General features: G+C 42.8%; 1 protein-coding gene across 2 annotated transcripts in view; it reads right to left on the bottom strand.

Moving 5' to 3' along the window:
• SHQ1 (SHQ1, H/ACA ribonucleoprotein assembly factor) overlaps positions 1 to 25,241 on the bottom strand; it is a 111,032-nt gene extending 85,791 nt beyond the window's left edge. The window contains exons 1-6 of one of the 2 annotated variants that reach the window (XR_015747482.1): positions 25,104 to 25,235; positions 20,417 to 20,589; positions 12,475 to 12,536; positions 11,624 to 11,746; positions 9,039 to 9,190; positions 1,161 to 1,273 (exon numbers count right to left, since the gene is read on the bottom strand). Coding sequence is in view for 1 of the 2 variants with exons in the window: in XM_026679058.2 (XP_026534843.2) it covers positions 1,161 to 1,273; positions 9,039 to 9,190; positions 11,624 to 11,746; positions 12,475 to 12,536; positions 20,417 to 20,559 (593 nt within the window). In the remaining variant the exon portion in view is untranslated. Of the gene's footprint in view, positions 1 to 1,160; positions 1,274 to 9,038; positions 9,191 to 11,623; positions 11,747 to 12,474; positions 12,537 to 20,416; positions 20,590 to 25,103 lie in introns of both variants that reach the window. The other variant, XM_026679058.2, reaches the window with a different exon arrangement.
• Between the last annotated feature and the right edge of the window lie 504 nt (positions 25,242 to 25,745).

The raw sequence follows: 25,745 nt of genomic DNA on the forward strand, positions 1-25,745 counted from the left end.
TGGTTTACAAAGTCAGCATATTGCCCCCAACAATCTGGGTCCTCATTTTACCCACCTCGGAAGGATGGAAGGCTGAGTCAACCTTGACCCTGGTGAAATTCGAACTGCCAAACTGCAGGCAACCAGCAGAAGTAGCCTGCAGTACTGCACTCTAACCACTGCGCCACAGAGGCTCATCGGATACCAATACATTTGGCTGCATCTATATAAGACAGTGATGGCTAACCTATGACACGCGTGTCACTCGTGACATGCCGAGGCACTTTGACTGACATGCCCGTTGGTGTAGGGAAAACCTGCACATTTAGAGGCTGCCTGTGCTCTGCTCCAATCCCTGCTCCCTGCTCCCTGCTTGGAGGTGTGGTGTCACCGCTGCCGCAAGATCTTTGCAGCAGAGAACCAGTTTTAACCGCCATAAACTGAGGTTTGTCAGTTTCATTACTTCAGGAACGCTACAGGAGGAAAGGAGATCCATGAGGTTCACAGCCCTGTAAGGTGGCCTTCCGATCCCCACATCCTGCACCTGCAGCCCTGAGACCAGGGAGACGAGTTTCACAGCCCTGTGTGATCACCCCAGCCCAGCCCGTCATAAACCAAATTATTGATATTTCTTGAAGTGACACACGACCCGAGGAAGGCTACACTTTTTCCCGATTTTCGACACACCAAGCTGAAAAGGTTAGCCATCACTGATATAAGATGAGGGTATAATATAACAATCTACAATTTGATGTTTGCAGGTAAGGAGTATATATTCTGTTATATTCTTTCTTTCTTCTGGGAGCTCATGGTCACTTACAGTGGTGGGGGAAGTATCTTCTTAATTTTATCTCCAAAACAATGACCTTGATGCTGAGAATGGGTGACTGACACAAAATCAGCAAATGAGCTCTATGCGTGCATAGTCTTTACTCTTCTATTGCATTTATTGATAACTCTAACTCTTTCATACCATCATAAATACAATTAACAAAATACTTTTTTGGGATATGTAAATTTGTTTAAATGTAATCTGAGGTGGGAAGGAGATGAAGGAGTAGGAAAACTGAGAAGGGCAATGAAGATCAATGGGAAAGGTTAGGGAGGATTTAAATCCAATTGCACAGTACAATGATCCTAAACTATTTACTGCCGGAACACATAAGCAGAGATAAACATACAGGTAATGATCAGGATCAAATTTAGCAGCTTCTGCTGCAAGTCGTTTTTCTCTGCGTTCAGATGCAGGTGTTATGTCTGGGTTTTTAACATCAACAACTTCATTAAGTTCATCCTGTAAGGAAAAGGACAAACCAATTAAAAATCACTGGCTTAAAAAAAAAGCAAAACATACATTATATAGGGTTTAGAAAGTTGTACATCAAGATAATAAAGATGCTTTGGAGGTATCATAAAGAATGCTTCATTAAATGCAGTCAAATATTCTAAAACACAAAAGAGCTGAAAGATAGCAAGAATACACATCTGTCAATCACCTGTACTCTTCAGTGAAACAAGAAACTTTAGAATAGGGACATCACACTTCATGATCAATATATTAGCCTCCTATTGCAAGTGGATACATTATTTCCTATGCCTCACTAACCATGGATTAGGTTATCTTAATCTTTTTTAGTGGATGCATATATATATAATTATTATTTGAGATTAGATCATAAGCAGGGCACTCCTTTCTCATGTGACTGATAAGAGAGAATAAACCAGAGTATTTTGTATAGCTTAAAATCTAGATGCTAAATTGTGAATAGATTCATATTTTACTAAGCAAGGATTTATTAAATAAGCCACAATTGCAAATGCTAAGCTGTAAATAGATAAATAGATAGGTCTTGGCACCTGCTAAGACTTCCTTTGTGACTTGATTTTGACATTTGAATATTTTTTAATCACAAAAAGAGGAAGTGAGTACACTAATGCAAAGGAAAGGAACTATCTCTAATATATCTTTAGTTCAAATGATTCTAGATCTCAGATGGCCATAGGTCAGGGCCAGATGCATCATGTGCTGGCCACGCCCGGTTTAGTGAAGGGGGGAAAAGTCACAATACATCATGTGACACTGCCATGATGATGTGAGTCTGATGCCCCCGCCATAGGTATTTTTTAGAAAATAACAGTGACAGATGGCTCTCATCTAATGTTTTACTTGGAATTCTTCTCACCTGCCTAGGTGAGGGAAGGGGAGGGGCAGAGAGAATACGTGCTAGTGAGAAACACCCTAGAAAGCTATAGAACTGTAGGGAGAAACCTCATCATTTTCTCTTATGATTGGCAAACAAGGGATAACCTTTGCTGGAAAAGGGCAAGCAAGGTGGCCATTTGGTGACAGTCCACTTAAAATTCCAATTGAGCCAAACAGGTTGTGAATCAGCTAGTCATTCTCACATGATGGTCCTTAGAGAGGCCACTTGTTTGCTTGGTCTTTGGTCTTGCTGCTGCTCCGTGCTCCAGTTTTCATCCCTCCTCCTGATTTTATCTCCAATTTTATTTTATATTTTTAATTAAATTTATATACCATTCACGCGATTCTGGGTAGTTCTTCCCCCTTTCCCCATCTTTTAATTAGGATAAATGGAACATCAACAAATATCAACAGACGCAAAAGACACTGAAATAGATACAATTTTAGAATATATATGAATATATTGATAATATTGATCAATACAAATGTTTTAAGATATATTGTTTATATTTTAGCACCAAAAAAATTGTGTAGATAAAAGGAATTTTTTAAAAAACTGGTCAAAAGAAGAACAAATCTAAAAAAGAAACTTTACTTAACAGTTTCTTCAAGATATTTTGCTACTGGATGATTTTTCTGTGCAGTTTCACACATTTTAAAATCAGTAAACCAAACCACCTTTGCAAAACTTTAAGTTGTCTTCCCAAAAGGTGGCACCCTTCTGTCAGGCTAAGCAATAGCAACCACATCCTTCCACATTGTTAACAACACTACTTCATCCTGATAAATCTGACAATTAAAAAGGAAAAAAAAAGCTTGCATCACAGTTATAGGAAATAATCCCACACTAACTGTTAGAGATTACCCATTATTTTTGTTTACAATTTCCTCAAAAACGTTTGACCTAAGCACTTAAAATTAGCATTGCAATGAATGATGGCAATGCGCCCAAATCTGATTATAATCCCTCTAGCACAACCTAAAAAGTCTGTAATTAATATAATGTAATTCTAAAGGCACATAATATCATCTATGAATTATACTCAATTCTTAATGGCATGCTAAATGGATTTAAAAGGATTGTTGTGCCATAAAAGCTGACTCATCAGGTTCAGATTTCAAATCTCTTTTTCTATTTATTAAATAACCTATTGTGTTTATTATAGAAGCTTGGTATAATACTGAAAAGATTATTTTGGTTTAAAATGATGTAGCCATTTACCAGTGATGGCTAACCCTTTCAGCACCGAGTGCCCAAAGTGCACATCCCCAAAATGCAATACGTACGCGTCCCCCGCACATGCTTCCCACCCCTACACATGCGTGCACTTCCCCCATGCATGTGCCCCGTGTCCCCCATGCATGTACCCTGCCCCCGCACATGCGTGGCAGAGACGCGAAGACCAGCTGGCCAGCAGGAGGTGTGCACACACATGTGTGGTGGAGCTGAGTTGGGCGACGGCTCACATGCCCACAGAGAGGGCTGTACATGCCACTTGTGGCACACGTGCCATAGGTTAGCCATCACGGCCATATACCATTTATCAAATGCTGTTAACTCTCCCCTTGTCTAAAGTTCTTTACATATATATAAAAACATAATCATGATAAAATAAACATCTACAAAAGAAATTGCTACAATTATTGCTGCAATTTTGCAGCACAATTTAAACTCTTTTAGATTGACAGGTATATGTAATTTTAAACAAAGCCACAATTATTGACTACAGCAGAAATTATTTTGTTACACTTCCAGAGCATAAAAGGAGAAACTCACAAAGAGAAGACGAAATCAGTGGATTGTTTAGTTATCTTTTAACAGTTAATAATTTTCTTTAACTCAAGTCACTGTTCAGTTCTCAGCGTATTGATATTTGGCTAATATCAATGCATAACTAACTGAAAAGCAGGCAATAGTGTCCCTCAGAAGCTATAATGCTTTATGATAAGGATTCATACCACACAACTCTATTTGCTTTTCGATAAAAAGAAAATAATTTAATTTCTTCTCCTAAGGCTGTGTTTTCCTGTCCATGTATTACTTGTATCATTTCCTCTGGGACACATTCTTTGTCATTTCCTTTTTTAGGTTTGCTGCTGTGTTGAAAAAAGACCTTCTCAAGGCTTTGAAGAATACATCTATGAATGTGACCACTTTAAACTTACTCTTATCTTCACTTAAGAGAAGCACATGTCTAAACATAAAGATGTATGGATGTAAGAAATGTCATAATGGTTAAGGCAAAATAGTTCATTCATCACTAAAGTTTTGCTTTCTATGTTTTATCTTTTTCAAAAATGTGTCTACTTTGGCTTTTTCTCTTCAGTTATACAGAAATATCTTGCTTAAAAACAAAGCAGTAGAAAATCTGTCATCCTCAAGCAATATGTTTAAGGTTTACAACTTACACTTTTTCATATAAACTGCATGATATAGAGTGAAACATCTCTTTTTCCTCATACTATTTTCCATTAAAGGGAAGCTACTTTAGACCACAGAATGCCATAAAATGGCAAATTATAAAAATGAATTTTATTAAGCTCATGAAGCAAGAGGACATTTTCATGTACATCTCTGTAGAAATTCCAAACAAATAGTGATTGCAGTTTCCCATAAATGCAAAGTAATCTTTACAAATATACATGTCAATATACATATTCGTGTAGTCATTTCTGAATGTCCCCAATTAAGCCAAGAATTTCTGTTGCCAAGTGATGCGGTTAAGAGAAACATTATGTGTCCTGGACAGCATAGTGATGGCAATTTTATTAGGCACAATTACAGTCGTTAGGCCCAGACTGTGTCACCATTAGGCCAGGACTTCACACTTTTCTTGCTCTGCTGCACTGGCTCCCAACTTTAGCAGAAGAGATGGGTCTATATGATTTATTTTTAAAAGATAATTTGCGTACTCGTTTCTCTTTTAACATGCATTGGAGGTGAAGAACTTTTAATTATTTGAATAAAATAGTAATGCTGCTTCTTGCTGGTAAACCTATTGAAAGATGCCTTTTAGCACAGCATGTCAACCTTTGAAGTGATCATAGCTGAGGCCATCTTGGAGGCCTCAGGGTTGCCACACACTAGAGGGAGGGGGAAAATACTTAGACGGGGTGTGTAGCCAAAACAACTTTCCTGTGGGAACCCAAGGACATTCACACAGATGGCTGGCCAGAGGAGTGAAGTAACCAAGCAACCGGCCAGCTCCTGGATTGGACAGCGTGACCAATGACTTGGGGGGGGGAGGGGAAACTTTTACTTTTAATTAGGTGAAAGCTGCAGGAACTTTTAGAGTTAGCTTTCACCAGTTGTGCCAATATGATATACCCAATAAAACATTCTTTGAGGAATTTGCCTCGGAGTTCTAATTTCTATGGGTGCATTACTTGAAACGTTGACACAGCGGTCCCCAACCTTTTGGGCACCATGGAGAGAGGGTTTTCCGTGGACCAGAGGGGCCATGGTTTTGCATCCCAGGGTTGGAGCTTCACTTCTTTGTGCAGCCTGGTTTCTGGTATGCTGTGGCCCAGTGCAGGCCCACAGACCGAGGGTTGGGGACCCCTGTTTTTGCATATTAAGAAGTGGTTTATTCTCATGTTTTATTGAATAAAGTGATAAATTCTATTATGGATTGTTTAGTAAAAAAAAAAAAGTCAGATTCATGCTTCCCTATCTGTCCTACCTGGTCTCCATTATTCGTTGGAGCCGTATTTCCCACTTCTACAGTAGAGATATTAAGATCTGAGTTGGAATCTTTTAAATCTGCTTTACTACTGAGCTGTGTTCCTTTTCTGCTGCTATCCATACAGTTTTGGTTACTGAAATTTTCCACCTGCGATCTAAATTGAGGATATCACTTTCCCACCACCTGCCTATCTCCTTCCCCCATCTCTGTCCTGTTGGCCGGAGTGCACTCACAAAGAGCCGGGAGCTGCCCCAGGCAGGCAGACATACCGAATCAGTAGTGGAGGAAGAAGACAGTGAAGGTCAGCTGGAGGGGAAGGGAAGGGACTAGATCACGGGTGTCAAACTCATAGTGTCAAATTGCCATCATGTGACATGTCGCGTTGTTTTTCCCCCTTTCGTGGAACTGGGGTGGGCATGGCCTGCCTGTGATGCATCCAGCCCGCAGGCCACCAGTTTGACACCCCTAGATGGCAGAGCACAGGACAGTCCAAAGGGCAGAGGTGGGGGGGGGGGAGAGAGACAGATCGTAGGGACATGAAGCACATGCTGCAGTTGGAAATGCAGGTGGGCCATCAAGTGCCTGAATTTTGGTCACTTGACCGCAGGGGCACTGCAATCACTGCCACGTCAAGGATTGTTCACTCAATGCCATCTTAACTTTCACTGGTTACTGAACAAATGGGTCTTAAGCAAGGACTACCTGTATTGCATATACACGTCTCAAATAATTTTTCTGTAATGGTAACTTTTCATCATAAATATATTAGCAGATGTCATAAAATTATTGATTTTACAATTAGCTGGTTGGATCCAAACTACTGTTATGCTTAGTACAGTTCTACTGACATCAATCATGCTTGCAGTAGGAGGATTGAAAACAGTAGGGTAATTTATTTACTATTGTCAGGCAATTATATAATATAGATCACGAACAGATACACTGTGTTCTCTCTAAACCATTATGCAATTAAGGCTTACTTATTCAGTGAACTTCAAGTTCCATCTCTGTAAGTATTTCTTTCTCTCCAATTTAAGATTCAAAGATTATAAAATGTTTCTTGTCAGGCCCAGCCCTAGAACAACATCGAACAATCCGCTAAAGTTCAGTTTTGCTCATACCATATAAACAAAAGCTTGTCAGACAAAGCCTTTACTACTCTTCATCCTAATATATTTACCCCAGGGAGATTCTAGGAAGTGGCTATCCTAAACTACTTCCTCTGCCTCCAATCCAGCTCTAGACAGTTTTATCTCTTGTCTCATCCATTCTTTGGAATGTGCTCCTTTCTCTTTTCTGGGAAAATGCTACTTCACCATTGTCCATTATACCACCTCCCCTTTTGTAAACACATTCCATCATATTTCATGAGTCAATTTCTATTTCCTATTGACTTCTAACACCATTTAAAAAAAATAAAAATGAAAATATTTAAACAATCTTTTAGACATCTTTACTTACACAGCAATTACCATCTAATTTCAAGAATATGTCCATAGGGAGCTGTGGTGGCACTATGGTTAGAATGCAGTACTGCAGGCTAACTCTGTCCACTGGATGGAGTTCGATCCTGACAGGGCTCTGGGTTGACTCAACCTTCCATTCTTCTGAGGTCAGCAAAATGAGGACCCAGATTGTTGGGGGCAATATGCTGATTCTGTAAACCACTCAGAGAGTGCTCTAAAGCACTGTGGAGCAGTATATAAGTGTAAGTGCTATTGCTTTGCTATAATACCCTGTTTCTCCAACAATACGGCCTCCCCCAATAGGAAGTCCCAGCATGTTTTCTTGGCATGAAATGAAATTAAGCCCCTCCCCCCAAATTAAGGCCTATATTAAAACATGCGAAATGGGGGAGAATGGCGGGGGGGGGGGCTTGCCACGGCATTTGGAGCAACGCCGCGGTGTTTGATGCAGCCACGTGGCGTTTGGCGCAGCCATGCGCGGCCAGCCAGGGCTCCTCCTTGCAACCGGAGCCTGGTGGAGACACTTGGCTTCAGGTGCTGCTTCCCTGGCCAGCAGGTCCACTGGAGAGAGCCCGAAGCTGCCCGTCCTTTCCACCCCTTACCCAGCCCGTCCCTGTCCCCACGCATCTCCAAACTCACCGGTAGCTCCAAACGCTGCAGTGGCATGGGCATCGGGCAGAGGCGCTCACTCGGCAGGGCTCAGCTCGGAGGACGCGGCGTGGGCTGTCACCTTGCCTCCCTGTCCACGGATGGGTGAGCGCTATCACTGCCTCGGGCGGCCTCTCCCAGTGGCCCCTTCCGGGTCGGGCTGGAGGGACTTGGGAAGGAAGCCAAGCTTGAGTCAGCCCTGTTCTTTCACTTGGTAGGCGGGTACGCACCAGCGGCTCGCTTTCCCGGCTCTGCCAACCCCGCCCTGCTCCGGCGCGGCCCTGGCAGGATGAGTGGAGGGTCCGGCGGGGAGGCGCTCGCTGCTTTGGCCAGAGCTCTACCGCCAGGCAGGAGGGCCCGCCTGTCAGCTGCGCTGGGTGCCCCAGGCGAAGCTCTTTGCGCTCTGCCCGAGGCCAGACAGGGATTACGGCTGGGCGCTTCTCCCGGGTGGGCTGATCCTGTGCTGTGGGCCTGGGAGATTCGCCTCCCCATGTGGGGTTGGGCTGCCCTCTCGGGCAGGGCAGGCTTTGTCGTACCGGTAGTAGGGTGTCGTTTTTAAAAGAATGGGCTTTGCCTTCGAACGATGCCCGGGAAGGCAGCGACAGGAGCGCCTGAAGCCGAGTGTCTCCGCTGGGCTCCATTTGCAGGAAGGACCACTGGCCGGCCCCGCATGGCTGCGCCAAATGCTGCGTGGCTGCGCCAAACACCACAGCATTGCTCTAAATGCTGCGGCAGCACAGGGAGAAGGGAAAGCAACGGTCGTGGAAGGTCTGGCCCGATACAAAGTGCCCCACCAATGCCGAGGTCAACATCCAAGTCGTCGCCACCTGCCTGCCTGAGGATGCAAGGGGGGGGAATTAAGTCACCCCCAAAAAGACGGCCTAGCCGCTTTTTCGGGGCTCAAAAAAAAGTAAGACCCGGCCTTATTATATGAGAAACATGGTATAAATTTTACATTTACATTATTCAGCACTTTTTCAGGCATCATTGTTCTGTGATGTGAAAAATACATTTCTTATTACTAAATATCTGTGTTTATTTAATGGTCCCACTTACCTGGAGACGTCTAAAAACTCCTGATTTCTGACTTCCAAATCCATAGGAACTAGATGGACACAAGGAATCCTCCATGTTATCTTTCTGAAGAGTTTGTTCCATTTCCCAGTCAAATTCCTCCTCTTCTTCCATGTTCTCCTCATCAGGAGCACCTGAACAAGCATTGCCATCAAAAGCTACTATTACAATAATATCAAGCTTTTGTGTCATTTAGAATGTATTGTATGAAATTCCACCAAATATAACTTTACTTAATTAACAATTTTCTTACAACTTCTCAAAAGAATCAAGATCATATAATTTACACTGTTTTTTAGATTAACACATAAGCTCAGGATAACGATTTCACCCACTGCCAAAATAAATAAATTTAAAAAATAAAAGAAACCACCTAGTCAACACCAAAATACTTTATAGTAATTCAAAAATAAATGATTAAAAAGCTCAATTAGCAGATTGTATGATCTAATATTTCTCTGCCTGATAACTTTTAAAATACAGAACAAAAATTATATATGTGAAACTATAAGGACCTTGTCTTAAAGTCCAATTTAATGAAGAAATTTGCCTTAGGCCTGTTCTGGGGGCAGACTTTCCCCAACCCCCCCAATTTACTTCATCCTTAACCTTTCTAAAAGACTGAATGCCAAACATAATTATGAAAGAATAACAGAGTTGGAGGGGACCTTGGAGGTCTTCTAGTCCACCCCGCTGCTCAGGCAGGAAACCCTATACCATTTCAGACAAATGTTTGTCCAATCTCTTCTTAAAAACTTCCAACTTTGGAGCATTCACAACTTCTAGAGGCAAGATCTTCCACTGATTAACTGTTCTGTCAGAAAATTTGTCCTTAGTTCTAGGTTGCTTCTCTCCTTGATTAGTTTCCATCCATTGCTTGTCCTGCCCTCATATGCTTTGGAGAATACCTCGATTTCATGGCTTTTAAATCTCCTTATGGATACTTATGCTGACTGTTAGGGTAACTGCATTTTAGCCTGGGGTGCCTGTGTGATTCAGTATTTTTAGGTGTTTTTATGTTCTTACTAGTTTTCTACATTGCCTAGTGTCCGTTGGAGTTGGGTGAACAATACATTTAATTTTTTTTTTTTAAAAAAAGAATTTCTAAACCACTAATGTTGTTTACTTGGGTTTAAAATAATGTCATGTATCAATTTATGTGATTTAACAAATGATTGTGAAATCAAACCATGACTTAGTGGAAGTGGAATTGTGGCCCTTCACAATTCTCCACCAGCTTGGTGGAAAGCTATTCCCAAGGACAGTTTTATTGTATTAGTTTTAGTTCTTCTTGTTTCAAAAAAAAAAAGAAAGAGCAAAGCGATAGATAGCCTGAATTTAGTTCACAGATGGAAGATATTCAGTAACCAGAAATGTAGAGATAAAAACAGAAAAGAATCACAACTCAGCAGTAAAGCAGATCTAAAAGATTAAACTCAGCTCTTAGTAACAACTCTAGGTAGAAATGGGATATATGACTCCAAGAAATTATGAAGAGAAGGTAGGACAGACAATGAAGCCTGAATCTGGCTTATTTTGCTTAACATCCAATCCACAGTAGAATTTGTCACTATATTCAGTAAAACATGAGAATAAACCATTTCTTAATATGCTAGAAGGCATCTTCCAATAGATTTTTCATCTAGAAGCAGCATTACTAAATATTAATATTAATAATGTTAATAAATTAATATGTACCGTATATGCCGGCGTATAAGACGACCCGGCGTATAAGACGACCCCCCAACATTTCCACTCAAAATATAGTTTGTTATATACTCGCCCCCTCTTCCGCACGCCTTCCACTTTTGCACTTTTTTTTTTTGAGGCACTTTTGTGCACTGTGGAAACGAATCCGTGAAGCCGAAAGGAGCAGCCAGCCTTCTCCCAGCTCCCAAGGAAACGAGGCTCGCACCGCCCGGGCTCCGCTGAGGTATCCGGCTGGGGCTGTCAGGAGTTGTTACCGCTGGCGCGGCGGCTCCAGTCCTGCGTTGCCTCGGGAAGGGAAAGGCAAAAAGGAAGAGCCGCGGCGGCGCTTTGCAATGGCAGCAGCGGCTCCTGGTTTTGCCTTTCCCTTCCCGAGGCAATGCGGGACTGGAGCCGCAGCCGCGCAGCGGTAACAACTCCTGACAGCCCCAGCCGGATACCTCAGCGGAGCTCGGGCGGTGCGAGCCTCGCTTCCTTGGGAGCTGGGAGAAGGCTGGCTGCTCCTTCGGCTTCACGGGATTCGCTTCCACGGTGCGCAAAGTGCCTCAGCCGCTGGCAGCCGCAGTGCTTCCCAATTACTATTTGCCGGCGTATAAGACGACCCGGCATATAAGACGACCCCCCCAATTGGAGGCATGTTTTTCAGGGCAAAAAGTCATCTTATACGCCGGCAAATACGGTATATTTATTCATTATTATTTATTATTTATATTTTATGTTAATATTTATAATACATATTAATAATAAAATATTATTCAAATCATTAAAAATGAACTTACAAAATGTCGTAACCTCCAATGCATGCTACACAGAGAAACAAGAACCCGCAAAACATTTTTTAAAAATAAAATAATACAAACCCATCTCTTCCACTAAAGGTTTAGCTGATCGGGATTTCTTTGGTGCTAACAGAACTGTCAACATATCTAAGCCATCAAATTTCTCTCCAGGAGTCTCTTTGGGAAGATGAATTGTAAATATCCCTAGAAATAAAAGGATGTAATCAACCAAAGGCTCTCCCCCCAAAAATGCTTCATTTTCTATTTCTTAAATGTATATCATGCCTTTCATTCAGGAACACGAGGGCTTAATTCATAGTGTGTCCTCCTCTGCTTTTTCATTTTCTGTAGAAGTTTGCAGTGGGGAAAATTGGATTACTTCTTGCATTATCACACATTCTTTCAAAATCTACACCAGAGGTCTGAGGAATCCCTCAGGGCAAATTCTAATAAAATTAAAATAAGGATGTGTAAGATAATGAAAAAGTCCAACTGTAAACGTAGACTTCTATTTACATAAAATACATTCACTTTTTTGGGGATTTGGTACAATAAAGAAAACTCCATCTTACTTGGCTCAGCTTGGCTTTCCTTCCTTTCTGCAAAGTGAAAGATCAGGAAATCCTCTTTCCTTTCATTTATTATTTACCCATATTCAGAAAAAAGCATATAGGTGCACCAGCAATTCAAGTTTCTTTCTGAATAGGGTATGATGTTATTTTGGTGAAAAGATATTTGTAACATGGGAATCTTCCTTATCCTCTCTCTAGTGGCCATAAATAATTTCAAATGTGTTGTTTATCTCTCTGCAGAACCGGCATTTTAAATCAAGGACCTGCCAGAAACCAACATAACATGAATTATTGGTGAAATTGGAAGAAAATATATACTGCTACAATACAGCTATATATGAAAATATTTGCAAAGCAAACCTGAACCATCATATGATGCTTTCTCTCTTCCATCTTCTACAACTCTTCCAGGAAGTATCAATCTGTGAAAGGAAAAAAAGCAAGTATTTTATTTAATAACTATTATTAGTATAAGAAAAATGAGCTAGCAGTGTTCAGACGTTAACAATTTGTAAAATCAAATTACAGATTCTACAATGTACGTTAAAACAAGTCCAAATAGTAAGTTATACTGTATATAGAGATGGCAAGCAAAAAAGAGAGTATGATTTGTGAATGGACAATTATTAGCATTACTTTTATCAGGAATGTCAGAGTAATCACCATGTCCTTGGTAGAATTGTGAATGGAACATGCTGAAGTTCTGTCAGACATCAGCCACTGCTTAATTTTGTTTGTTTCTTTGCTTTCTCCATATTTTGATCTACTCAATTCAGGAAGAAAGCTTGTTTTATTTATAAATTCAAATGCCAAGAGATTCAGGGTACCTCATTCAGTTCCAGATAACTTTTATGCATGCTATATAGCCGTGGTGGCGAACCTATGGTATGCGTGCCACAGGTGGCACACAGAGCCCTGTTGACATGCATGGCATTGCCCCAGCTCAGCTCTGCCACGCATGCACACACGCCTCCTGCTGGCCAGCTGGTCTTCAGGTCTCTGCCACGCATGCTCAGGGGATGGGGCGCATGCATGGGGGGGCACATGAGGGGGGCAGGGTGCAAGCACATTGGGCGCGCATGTGCGTGAATGTGAGGGGCGCGCATTGCATTTTGGGTATGCACGCAATGGGTACTCGGTGCTGAAAAGATTCACCATCACTGCTATATAGGACTGCAGAATTAAAAACAACATCCAATGACATAAAAAGCAACTATTATATAAATTTGAATTTACTGTACATTTGGTTTTAATGGACATTACTTCCCTTCCCCGAAATGATCCACTGAATTTCTACTCTATGCACAACATTCTTTAAGAGAACAAGAATTATAGAGATGGAGTGTTAAATATTGTGTTTCAACATATACATAAATGTTACATATCTTTATTGTTACAATGTCTGACTCTGTGTTTGAGTTTGTGTGCGTGCATGCATTTTAAAATAATTATAAACTAAAATGCTCTAGAACTTTAGACTTCAACAGGCACCCGCAACATAACACCCCAGACTTAACAATTGTTGATAAGACATCAATTTGGATAGTGTCAGAATAGAAGCAGAATAGGGATAACAGAATAGAAGAGAAAGAAATTGAGAAAATCACAAAATACAAAGACTTGCAAATAGACATAGAACAGGGGTATCTAATTGAGACGTTTTTCCCTTCACTGCCACCAGTTAGACACCCCTAACATAGAACAACTGTGGCAAAAGAAAGCAAAGACAGCAACAGTAGTAATAGGTGCTTTGAGTACAATTCCAAAACATCTGGAGATTCATTTGAACACCATCAGCACTGACAAATAACCATCAGTCAATTGCAAAAGGCAGCTATGCTTGGAATGGACGTTGGTAGAAGTTACCCTGAACGCCCTTTCTATCTATGCTGCGAGAGAGCCCAGGATGGGTTGACTCCTTCCTATGACGTCATTTAGCTGAGTCTGCATTAAGATATAAAAGCCAGCCCCCGGAAGAGACCCCAGCTTTGGCGAAGATACTTGACAGACTGAAAGGTGTCTCTGAAAGCACAAATGAATACAGAAATATGACTTACCCACTCCGGACAAATCAAGGGAGGGGCTGGGCTCTCTCGCAGCATACATAGAAAGGGCGTTTCAGGGTAACTTCTACCAACGCCCATTCTCCTCCATTCTGCATCGAGAGCCCAGGATGGGACATACCAAAGCTTGCATGTCCACGGGTGGGTCCTCGTCCGGCTCATCACACCGACTGTTGAACCACTCGTTGAAGCACCCGTCTGCCGAAGGCTGCAGTTGCCGAGGCAAAGACATCCAGACGGTAGTATCTGATGAAAGGAGATGGAGATGTCCATGTGGCTGCAAGATAGATCTCCTCCAAGGGTGCTTGGGTCGCCCAGGCAGCCGAAGTGGCCGCGTTTCTGGTAGAGTGCGCCGTCAGACCTCGAGGAACCAGAAGGGCCGCAGCTTTGTAGGCCTGCTCAATGCAAGATCTGACCCACCTGCTAATAGTAGGAGAAGAGGCCTTGTGCCCCAAGTGAGAAGGGAAAAGGAAACAAACATGGCTTCCGACTTCCTGAAGGAGGAAGTGTGCTTAATAGATACTCTAAGAGCCCTACCTAGGTCTAGCGTGTGCCACTGCTGCTCTAAGTCAGGGTGCGGGAGTGGGCAGAAGTGGGCAACATAATGTCCTGGGACCTGTGGAACAGGTGTTAACCCTTGGAATAAATGAGGGGTCCAGACTGAGGACAACCCTATCAACATGAAAGGAACAAAGGTCCTGTCTGATGGAAAGAGCAGCGAGCCTGGATACCCGCCTGGCTGAAATGTTGGAAACGGGGAACACTACCTTCAGAGTCAGGAAACAGAGAGACAATGTTCTAAGGGGTTCAAAGCGGGGCTTTGTAAGAGCATTAAGGACCACATGAAGATCCCAGGAAGGATACCTGTGAATCACTGGTGGGTGCAGGTTGGAAGCCCCTTTCAAAAACCTCCTGACTGAAGGGTGATAGGATAAGGAAGGAAGCGAACCCCATGAAAGAACCGAGGAGAGGGCCTCAACCTGCCCGTGTAAGGTTTTGGGGGCCAAACCTTTCTCCAGATCATGCTGAAGGAATCTAAGAACCTCTGCCAACTGGGCTAAAGCAGGAGAGAGAGACCCTCCCTAAGGCACCATCGGGAAAGGGCCTTCCAGGTGGCATCATAGATACGCCTTGTGGAAGGTTTGCGAGATGCCAAGATAGTGATGATGGCCCTTTCAGGAAGATCAGCCACCTCTAGCCACTGCCGCTCAAGTGCCACATGGTCAGCTTAAGCCACTGGGGCTCTGGGTGGAGCAGAATCCCCTGATGAAGGGAGATTAGATGGGCTGGGATCCTCCAAGGAGAAGCCACCAATAGGTTGACCAGGTCCGCAAGCCAGGGCATCCTTGGCCAATAGGGTGCCAGGAGGAAGAGTTCCGCTCGTTCCTCCAACATCTTCCGAATTACTGCCGCAATGATGGGGAGCGGGGGAAAGGCATAGAGGAGACTTTTGCGCCATCTGCACCGAAGGGCATTGGTCCCCTCTGCTCCCCGGCAAGGAAACCTGGTAAAGAATCTGGTGACCTGGGCGATTTGAGGAGTGGAGAAGAGATCCACTTCCAGCGTTCCGAATCTGAGGGAAAGGACCTGAACAGAGACGGAGGAATGGACCATTCTGCCTGGTTGACTAGGCTACTGCTGAGCCAGTCGGCCTGGGAGTTGTTGATCCTGGAGAAGTGGTCCGCCGAGATCAACAACAGGTGTTTCTCTGCCCATAACCCCAACCGTAGAGCCTCTCCCATGAGGGCTCTGGACCTCGTCCCCACTTGCCGGTTGACATGAGCCATGGTGGCCATGTTGTCCATAAGGACTAGAAAATGAGAGCTGGTCAGTGCCTGAAATGCTTGAGAACTAGAAAAATGGCTCTGAGCTCTAGCCAATTTATGGGAAGGGCCTGCTGTGACCTGGACCAAGGTCCTGACCTATCTGGCCCTGCATATGGGAACCCCAACCCAGAAGGCTGGCATCGGTGGTTATCACTAGCCTGTCTGGGACCCTGAAAGGAGTCCCTTCCAGATGAACGGGGAACACCACCAATTGAGAGATCTCCGGATTTGTGGAGGGAGCGGGACCTTGATGGATGAGTGGCTGGTTCCTGCCCGTTGGTAGGGAAGCAGGAACCATTGGAGTGGACGGGAGTAGAAAAATCCATGGCTCTGGAGATATGACAGGGTAATTTGCAGATCCCGACAGGCTGCATGAATGGAGGAGGACAGAATCAAAATGTTGTCCAAGGAGCATTGGATCCTCACTGGAACAGAAAGCAGAGATGCCATCAATGCTGCCAGAACCTTCATGAAGACCCTTGAAGCCGATGAGAGGCTGAAGGGAAGTGCTCGATACTGGTAATGGGTATTCTGATAACAGAAAGGGAGAAACTGGCAATGATGAGGCCAAATGAGGATGTGGAGGAAGCCTCCATGAGATCAATGGAAGAGAGGAGATCGCCCTCCCGAACGCTCTCTAAAATAGAATGCAGAGTCTGCATTTTAAATTGCCTGTATTTTACAAATTGGTTGAGAAACTTTAGATCCAGGATGGTTCGCTACCCCCCCTGAGGTTTTGGGAACGATGAAAAGGCGAGAGTAAGCCCACGTCCCCGTTGAGAGAGGGGAACAGGTTTGAATAGCTCAGATTTCAAGAAGTAGTTGAATGGCCTGATTCATGAGGTCTTGCCTTGAAATGTCCCGAGAGACAGGAAAGATTTAAAAAAAAAAAAAATTGGGATGGCATTAGGAAGTCCAATTGTAATCCTGACCTAATAGTGCTGAGCATGCAGGCATCCGCCGTGTCTCCTCCCATTTGGAGGCAAAGAAGGCTAGGCGACCTCCGATGGGTGGGGAGAACGAGGGATTATTTAGAGTGGCGGAAGGAATGACCCCCACCCTCCCGAAAGGGCTGTTTACCAGTATAAGGAGCTGGGCGATAGTCGGCTCTCTTCCCAGAGGAAGAGAGAATTTTACCTTTATCTCTGGTTTCGATGAGATAAGGTTCCAGAGCATCGCCAAAAAGCTTATCGCCCGCAAATGGAACTGAAGCCAGCTTCCATTTATGGTGTGACTCCGCCTGCCAATTTCTGAGCCATAACAGTCTTCTTGCTGCTACTGAAGATGCCATGGCCCTAGATGCAAATTTGGCGGAATTGAGAGTGGCATCTGCAGTGAATTCCGCCGCTGCGATAATCTTATTAAGGCCTTGGTGAGACTGAAGGTCAGATGTAGGCAATCTAATCTGGCGTTGGTGCAGCCACCATATGGATGCCCACGTGAGAGTGCCAGTAGATGAGAGCGAGGCCAGAACCGGAATGTCAACAGAAGGCACTGCCAGGGTATTGTCCAGGGTTGCACTGACGTTGTAGAAACGCTTATCCAGAGAAGATGGGCGAGGACCTGCCGAAGGGGAAGCGCACTGTTCCTTGACCATGTCCAGGAACAAAGTGGGAGAAGGCAAAAAAAAAACCTGCATGTACTACAGGCTTGGAGAAGAGTGAGTCTCCCTGGCTAGAGGGAATTCTTTGTGGCTCCGGAGCCACTTCCTCTGGCGACAGCTTGGCAGTGACCAAGGCCTTGCTGAGAATGGCCTGAAGAGAGAAGGATTGAAGACCAATGCAGAGGATGTCTGCTCTGGGAGAGAGTCCTCTCCCTCTGAAAGATTTTGGTCAAAGGTCTCACCCTCTTCATGTTCTGAACGAGAGGAGTAACTGTGTTCAGATGGTGAAGCCCTTCCCTCCTCATCAACCTCCTCCCATTCTGGTAGAGAAGAATGGACCCTGAGGTCCTGGGGCCTGTGTAAATCAGGGTGATGAGGCAAGGAACTTATAGATTGAGAAGGGAGAAGGGCCTGAACCCTTTCCAGAGGTCAAAGGATTTGCTTGAAGCCTTCAGCCAATCCCTGCCTAATGGCCAAAGAGACAACATCTTGGATATCCCCTGGTCTATGCTCAAAGGTAGAGGCAGAAGGCCGAAGGCCGCTGCTGTGGAAGTGAAGGTGGCTTCAGGCCTAGATTGAGAAGAGGTTAGAGGCCTGGAGGGAGGGGGAGGAGCATAGGGCCCAGAAGCCTGTTGGAAATAAGGCCCAGATCTGCTTAGATCCTGAGGATCATATTGTACTGCAAAGGCCTCAGGAGACCAGGATGGAGGATGGAAAGGCTCATTGATAACTTCTCCTCCCCTGGGAGGGCTTGGCTGGGGCCCACGGGTATCACCTGAAACCTGCTGTAGTTGCACTCTCTTCTGTTGAATAGTTCTGTTGAACTGCCTCTCTAGGGCTGCATGTCTGCACTTTTCTGCCCTCAACTCAGCCTGAGTTGCCTTCTTAGGGGCTAGAGCTTTTGCTCTCATTTTAGCAGCCACCTCCCTCTGGACTGATTAGGTGCGTTGCCTATGACTTTTTCTCTTATTGGGTTTAAGAGACTGTTCCACTGAGGGGGGGGGGAACTCTTCCTGACCCTTATCTTGCTCCATTTGAAGAATAAAGGCTTTTACGATGGAAAGAAACTGTTTGAAAAAATTTTGTATTAAGCCCCTTAGGGTATAAATTGGCCCCCGGGCTTACAAAATGGCCGCTCACCTCGTGGTGGAAGGCTTCAATCCAAGATGGCCGCTGACTATGGGAAACAGGCTCCGAGATGGAAGAATCTCTTCTTAGGCTATAAAGAGCCCAGAGTGAAGTCAGCAAAGGAAAGGGCAGCCGCTGTCCACATGATCAGCTGGCTGACGCTATTATCAGTTTGCCGATCGCTTTTTACGACCGCTCAAACCGCAGGCGTGGGGGAGGTCTACAGATGCTGCCCAACTTGCCTGAACAGTACTCTGGCAACGCTGCTCCCAATGCCGCAGGAGAGAGAGCCTGCTGTCCTGGAAGAGCAGCTGCCCAGATCCTGGGAGCTGCTGAAGCGAGGAAAAAAGGTACTGAAGATTGCTAGCGAGTGCTATCTACAGAACCTCAGCTGGCTGAAGCTGTTATTGGTTTGCCAACCACTTTTTACGACTGCTCAAACCACAGGTGTGGGGAGGTCTACAGACACTGCCCAACTTGCCTGAACAGCGCTCTGGCAACGCTGCTCTCAACGTTGCAGGAGAGAGAGAGCCCTGCTCTCTTGGAAGAGCAGCTGCCCAGATCCTGGGAGCTGCTTGAAATAAGGAAAAATGGTACTGAAGATCGCTGTTGAGTGTTATCTAACAGAAGCTTTCAGAGACACAGCTACTGACTGAAAGGAGCTGAGTCAAAAGCTGGGGTCTCTTCCGGGGGCTGGCTTTTATATCTTAGTGCAGACTCAGCTAAATGACATCATAGGAAGGAGTCAACCCATCCTGGGCTCTCGATGCAGCATGGAGGAGAATAGCTTACATCCTGCAACAATATCATTTAACACCACTAAACAACATAATTTGCCTAACCCAGGTTCTTGGGAATGACTTGGTCGTTAGATAAAAATGCGAAATCCAGTGTAAACATCTGGCTGACTATGTGATGTACCATAATTATAATTCCAGTGTGGATTGCTAGATATTTTTCAACTTCCCAGTTTAGGACTGTGTATAGGTATATGTATACATATGCATGCTAAGAAATTTCTCCCTAAGAGAGGTTTGGTGCTTAGCTAGAAAGCAAGAAATCCAACCATTTCCTGCTTCTTGGCTAATCTAAATCTCCTGGCAGAGCAGAACAGATGATGGTCGGAAAAAGGAAAAATAGCAACTTAGCAGACAAGTTTGCCGAGTAAGGAGTGAGTGGGTGGGGAGGGTTCCCACGGGCCATGTGGGCTGAGCAGCCTTGTGTTTCTGCACAGCCTGAATTAATTGTTTTTTTTGGGGGGGGGGTGCTCTGGGGGTGAGATTTCTCTGTGGCCCACCAAAATTTTCTCACGTCCCACCGGTTGGCGATTGCTAATCTATAGCAACCAAACATTGTTTCAATTCAAATTTATGTCACACAGGATTCAAAATAATTTATTCCATTTTCGCTTCTATGCAGGAGATAATACTTTTCTGGATGCTGATAAAACCATTTCTAATTTGCATATGAGATACGGTGATGTGAACAAATCATGTTTAATTGCCCAACGTAACCCCAAAGCTCATAGCAACTTTGTTTGATAGCAATTAATGAGCTATGATCTTCAGCTGTGTACTTTTTTAAAAATAGCAGTAATACTCACAAAAATAATTTATTAAACTAAATATATTAAATTAAGTTCAGAGATTAGATGAGATTAGATGAAAATGAACATTGCTTACCTGAGAAAGTAAGGTTTTCCATAAAAACGAAATGAATTCCCTTCAAAATAGATGTCAAATTCTGAAACTCGTGCATAAGGTACTTTGATAATTATTATGAGAAAATCTGGATCTTGACTCAGTTCAAATACCGGAGTTATCATGATGAATATCAGAAAAATCAATATCACTGCCTATAAAAGAGTCACAAAAACAAACAAATTGTTCTTGGGATATGTATCAATAGCATTTGAACACCAGAAAATGACTGAAGTTTTCTAATAAAGTATTTCCAGTTAACTGAAAGGTATTCATTATAATCAAAGAAAACATATTTGTTCAGTGAGATTAAAAACATCCCTATATTTACTTATACTACATTACTGAAACAATATATTTAATTGTATGCTCTACCATTTTTCAGTTAAGAGAGGTACGATCAGTTCCGGAAAAATCCTTATTCAGAACAAACAGATCAAGTTAGCTGCATAAAAGTCTACGTTTATTTTTACTTCTTGGAAATCTACAAATTAGGGGAGTACCTATTATAATGGATCCAGATTTTTTTTACTCAGCAGGCAGCAGTGTTTGCAAACTATTCTACTCAAAAGTATCCCGAAAAGAATTGTTGTTGTTGTTGTTGTTTTTATGGTTCCTTCCTTCTGCAGTCTCAGCATTGCTACTGGTCAAAAGCTTGGGTCTCCAGCATAATACCTGAGAATGTCAATGCATCTTGCCATTTGCAAAGTGCCTGGTCCCTCTTGGCAATTTATATCTTTCTAAATTATTTTAATTTTAGAAACAAAGAAATTGTCACACTACAAGGAAAATGCCAACCCCGAGCATCATCTTTATTTGCAGGAATCTTAACATCATATGCCAGCTGCATTTTTCCCGTTTCTATTTTTTTTTTAGTTTAGCAAAGAAAACACCCACAGGAACAACAGTGATAACATAAACCCAAAATATACCTACACATATGTAAGAGTGTTGCAATGATGAGGCAGTCGAGGTGTTTGACCATGATCAAATGAACCATGATGATTTTATTGGAGTCTAGTCTTGTATTTATACACATTTCTAGTAATCCTCTAACATTGGTTAACTTTGGTTGTTGATCAGCCTCTGTTACTGTCTAGCATAGTAATTAACACAAATAATTATCTCTAGTCAAAGTCTAACACATGTTTACTTCCTCTCTCTAATCCTTCTTTGCATTAGTGATTTTGTTTGTCTGAGTTGTAATTACTTGATAAACATTCTTAATCTGAGGTTTGCCATCCAAGATAAGAGCGTTCCTGCAATTACAACTCTACATAAGAGTGGTTTTTTTAAAAAAATAAACGGAAACTTTAAAAGTTATATATAAGTAGTCCTCAATTTACAACTATTTATTTGTGACAGTTTGAAGTTACAGTGACTTACAACCAGTCCTTCCACTTATGACCGTCACAGCATTCCCACAAATTAAAATGTCGGTGCTAAGCAATCAGCATGTACTTACGACAATTGTAAGATTTAGGGATCATGTGACCTTCGCAACTGGCTTCTCACAAGTAAATGGAGGAAGCTGGATTCACTTAACATTCATGTGATTAACCACTGGGAGGATTCACTTAAAAGAGTTATGGCAAAAAAGTTCCTAGAATTGGGCAGGATTCATTTAATCTTATTTAGCAATGGAAGTATCTGTTCCAATCATGGTCGAAAGTTGAGGATTACCTGTATACTTTTAAACTGAAGAATACTTAAATATTTAAGAAGCTCTAAAATCCATACTTTATAAATTAGATAATTATCTCAACTGGCTGCCTTAACACTAGTATTGCACAGCGGACTTTTACCAAGAAATTATCTAGTGTTATCATTGAAGTTACAGATCTGTAAACAACACATGTCAACTGTAGCCACAGCTGTATTGTTTGGTATCACAAAACCATTTTTCCCTACAAATTGTAAGATACTTTCCTAAATAAATAATCCCAAAATACACAGCTTATTATATATGCTACATCATCTCTTCTTCTTCTTCAAAACATTACATCTGTTAGCTTAAACATATAATAGCACTTAAAAGTTTGTGAACTCTAATCCTTTTGAATAGTCAGTATTTCTGCATAAATATGACCTAAAATACGATGGGTTTTCCACAAAAGTCCCAAAAGAGAAACCAATTAAATAAATAAGGCAAAAACATTACACTTGTTTGTTTACTGAGAAATATGATCCAAAGGTACATATTTGTGTGTGGAAAAAGTATGTGAAGTTTTTGCTTTCACCAACAGCAATAACAGTTATCAGTCCTGCACGTCAGCTTTGAGAAATTGTAGGCATATTATATCCCTCCCTACAGAACAGCTACAGCCCAGGGAAGATGGTAAAAATCCTCACATCAACTTCAGGTTCTTCCATAACATTTTTATAGAATTATAGTCATTAACTTTGACATTTGAAAACATTAACTTGGTTCTGCTTTAACCATTATTTGATTATATGGATTGTGAGTTTTGGATTATTATATTGCTGCATGACCCACGTTCTCCAGTTTAGTTCATGGACAGACCAATATTAGTCTCTACACCTCAGGCCCAGTTTAGCTTGGCCGGATCATGTGCTTCCTACAAAGGAATTTGCCCAAATATTGCCTGACACATTCAAAAATGCATGTCAAGTTTTGGGGGTTCCTTATAAGTTTGTACATATTTGGAAAAATATACTTAACTTGCTCTATTAAACACATGTTTAGAATTCTTTCAAAAGAGCTCTGGACTTCTGTTTAAAAATATATAATGCTCACTTCACACCATCACTATTCTTGTGTGATCAGAAAGTTGATTTAACCCTGTAAAGGGATCCAGATAGAGGCAACTGCATTCCAGATTCTTATCTTGGTAAGTGCATTATAGGTAGTCCTCGACTTACAACCAAAATTGAGCCCAACATTTATGTTGCTAAGCAAGACAGTTAAGTGAATTCTGCCCCATTTTACAACCTTTTTTGCCACAGTTGTTGAGTGAATCCCTGCAGTTGTTAAGTTTGTAACATGGTTGTTAAGTGAATTTAGCTTTCCCATTGACTTTGCTTGTAAGAAGGTTGCAAAAAGTGATCACACGATCCTGGGACACCACAACTGCCATAAATATGAGCCAACTGCAAAGCATCCGAATTTTGATCACGTGATTATGCAGCAGTCGTGTAAAAAACTGTCACTTTTTTCAGTGCTGCTGTAACTCTGAACGGTCACTAAACAAATGGTTGTAAGTCAAAGACTACCTGTAATGAGGAATTTCACAAGGTTATACTTTTGTTTTTAATACTTGGAAAGGTATGCTGCCCTTTCATCAATAGACTATGTCTCATGGCTCACTCATCATTGATTGGCCTGCTCCATCCTGCACCTCTCTTGCTAACTGGATTGACAAATAACAGCGGTGGTCTGGGGTGAAGCAAGGATGAGATATTTTGTGGGAGAGGAAATTAATTCTTCAGCATTCATCAATCACTTCCTCTTATCCAACATTAAATCTGTAAGAACAGCACCACTTGCTGTCTATTTGGCCATCAGTTCAATTTATGCTTATGCACTTTTCTGTAAGTTTTTCCCCTTTTTGAGAGCCAATTTGGTGTAGTGGTTAAGGTTAGAAACTGAGAGATCAAGAGTAAAGTTTTGCTTTAGGCACAAAGCCAGCTGGGTGACCTTCTCAGTTTTTCTCAGCCCCACATAAATGATCCAAAGGTACACATCCAAAGGCAAACCACTTTTGGGGATGAAAAAAAAACTTGCTACAAAAACTGCAGAGATTTTTGTCCAGGCAGTCTCCAAGAATCAGAAGGGAGTGAAGGTTAGGAAAAAAAATATCCCATCCTGCCAGCTGGCTGTATCCTCAGTCAATGAAAAATGGACCCTTATTACTTTTGTAAGCCTATTTACACATGTGGCTTCCATGCCTTTTTGAGCAGACCTTTGCTCAACCTGGCAACTAAAAAAGATGTTGAGACTAGAGAAGAGAAGAGAAGAGAAGAGAAGAGAAGAGCAACCAAGATGATTAGAGGCTAAAATATATAAAGAACTGTTGCTGGAATTGGGTACTTCTAATTTAATGAGGAATAGGGATGACATGATAGCAGTGTTCTCAGGGATTGCACAACGAAGAGGGAGTCCCGCTATCCTCCAAAGCACTTGAAGGCAAGACAAGAAGCAAAGGAGGGGAACTAATCAAGGAGAGAAGCAACCTAGAACTAAGGGGAAATTTCCTGACAAGTTAGAACAAGTTGCCTCCAGAAGTTGTAAATGCTCCAACACTGGAAGTTTTTAAGAAGAGGTTGGACAACCATTTGTCTGAAATGGTACTGAGTTTCCTGACTAAGCAGGGGTTGGACTAGAAGACCTCCAAGGTCCCTTCCAACTCTTACTCTATTCTACTTCCAGATATGCTGGAGTTCAATCCTATGATTCCCAGCATGGCCAATGATTGCGGATGATGAGCTCTGTAGTCAAACAGCTTACAGGAAGGCAGTTAATACATGGAAACTCTGAGCTTCTCCCCCAACATTTGGAATGAAAATGAAAGACGACCGCTATTAATTGCCCTTTTCTCTATGGGCTGCCCAGCCTTTCACTTCTGCGGTAATTCCTTCATCTACACACGCTGAGCAATTAAAGTAAGAAAACAGGAGCGCCATCAATGAACCCCACGCCAACACTCACCGCCCATGGAACCTTCAGACACTTCCACGCTTTCACGCTTTGTTTCTACGCCTCCAGCCCTCCGATTCTCTGACAGCGATAAGTCTCCCTACGGGCTGCAGCCTACCGCCAATCCAATTGCTCTTCCGCAATAGGAATGCGTAAAGCGTAAAGGAAGGCGGGCTCTTGGGGGGGGGAGGCGGATCGAAAGATCATTGGAAGAGCTCATCCAATCAAAAGTGGTCGAGGTAGCGCGAAAGAGATATGGATACTGGGGGGGAAGCACGAACGATCCAGACAGCCGAGGACCCACGTGACAGACGCCAGGGCGGGAGGAATACAGGCGTTCTCGTTCTGCGCGTGCGCTGCATCTGAGCTCTCGCGGCTGTATGGTTGTCTGGTTGTATGAAGAGGAAAAAAAATGCGGGGGGACCAGCTTATTTTTTCATTCGCTTTGTGCCCGGTTGTTATTAACCATTTTAACAAAACCTGTGGAACGATGTAGCCCATATTGGCTACTGTATTAACGCTGCCTTGTTAACTTTAAATAAATAGAACCTAAGCTGGGCAAAACACGATTAAAGAATCCTTAACGAATGAAGGACGGACCTACGTGTCCTAGAATAATGTTGCATTAAGGATCCAATCTGGGTCGGTGACTGG

This window comes from Notechis scutatus, chromosome 2, assembly GCF_049901735.1.
Source record: "Notechis scutatus isolate UNSWTSFEM ecotype Mainland chromosome 2, rNotScu1.2, whole genome shotgun sequence".
Lineage (NCBI taxonomy): Eukaryota > Metazoa > Chordata > Lepidosauria > Squamata > Elapidae > Notechis > Notechis scutatus.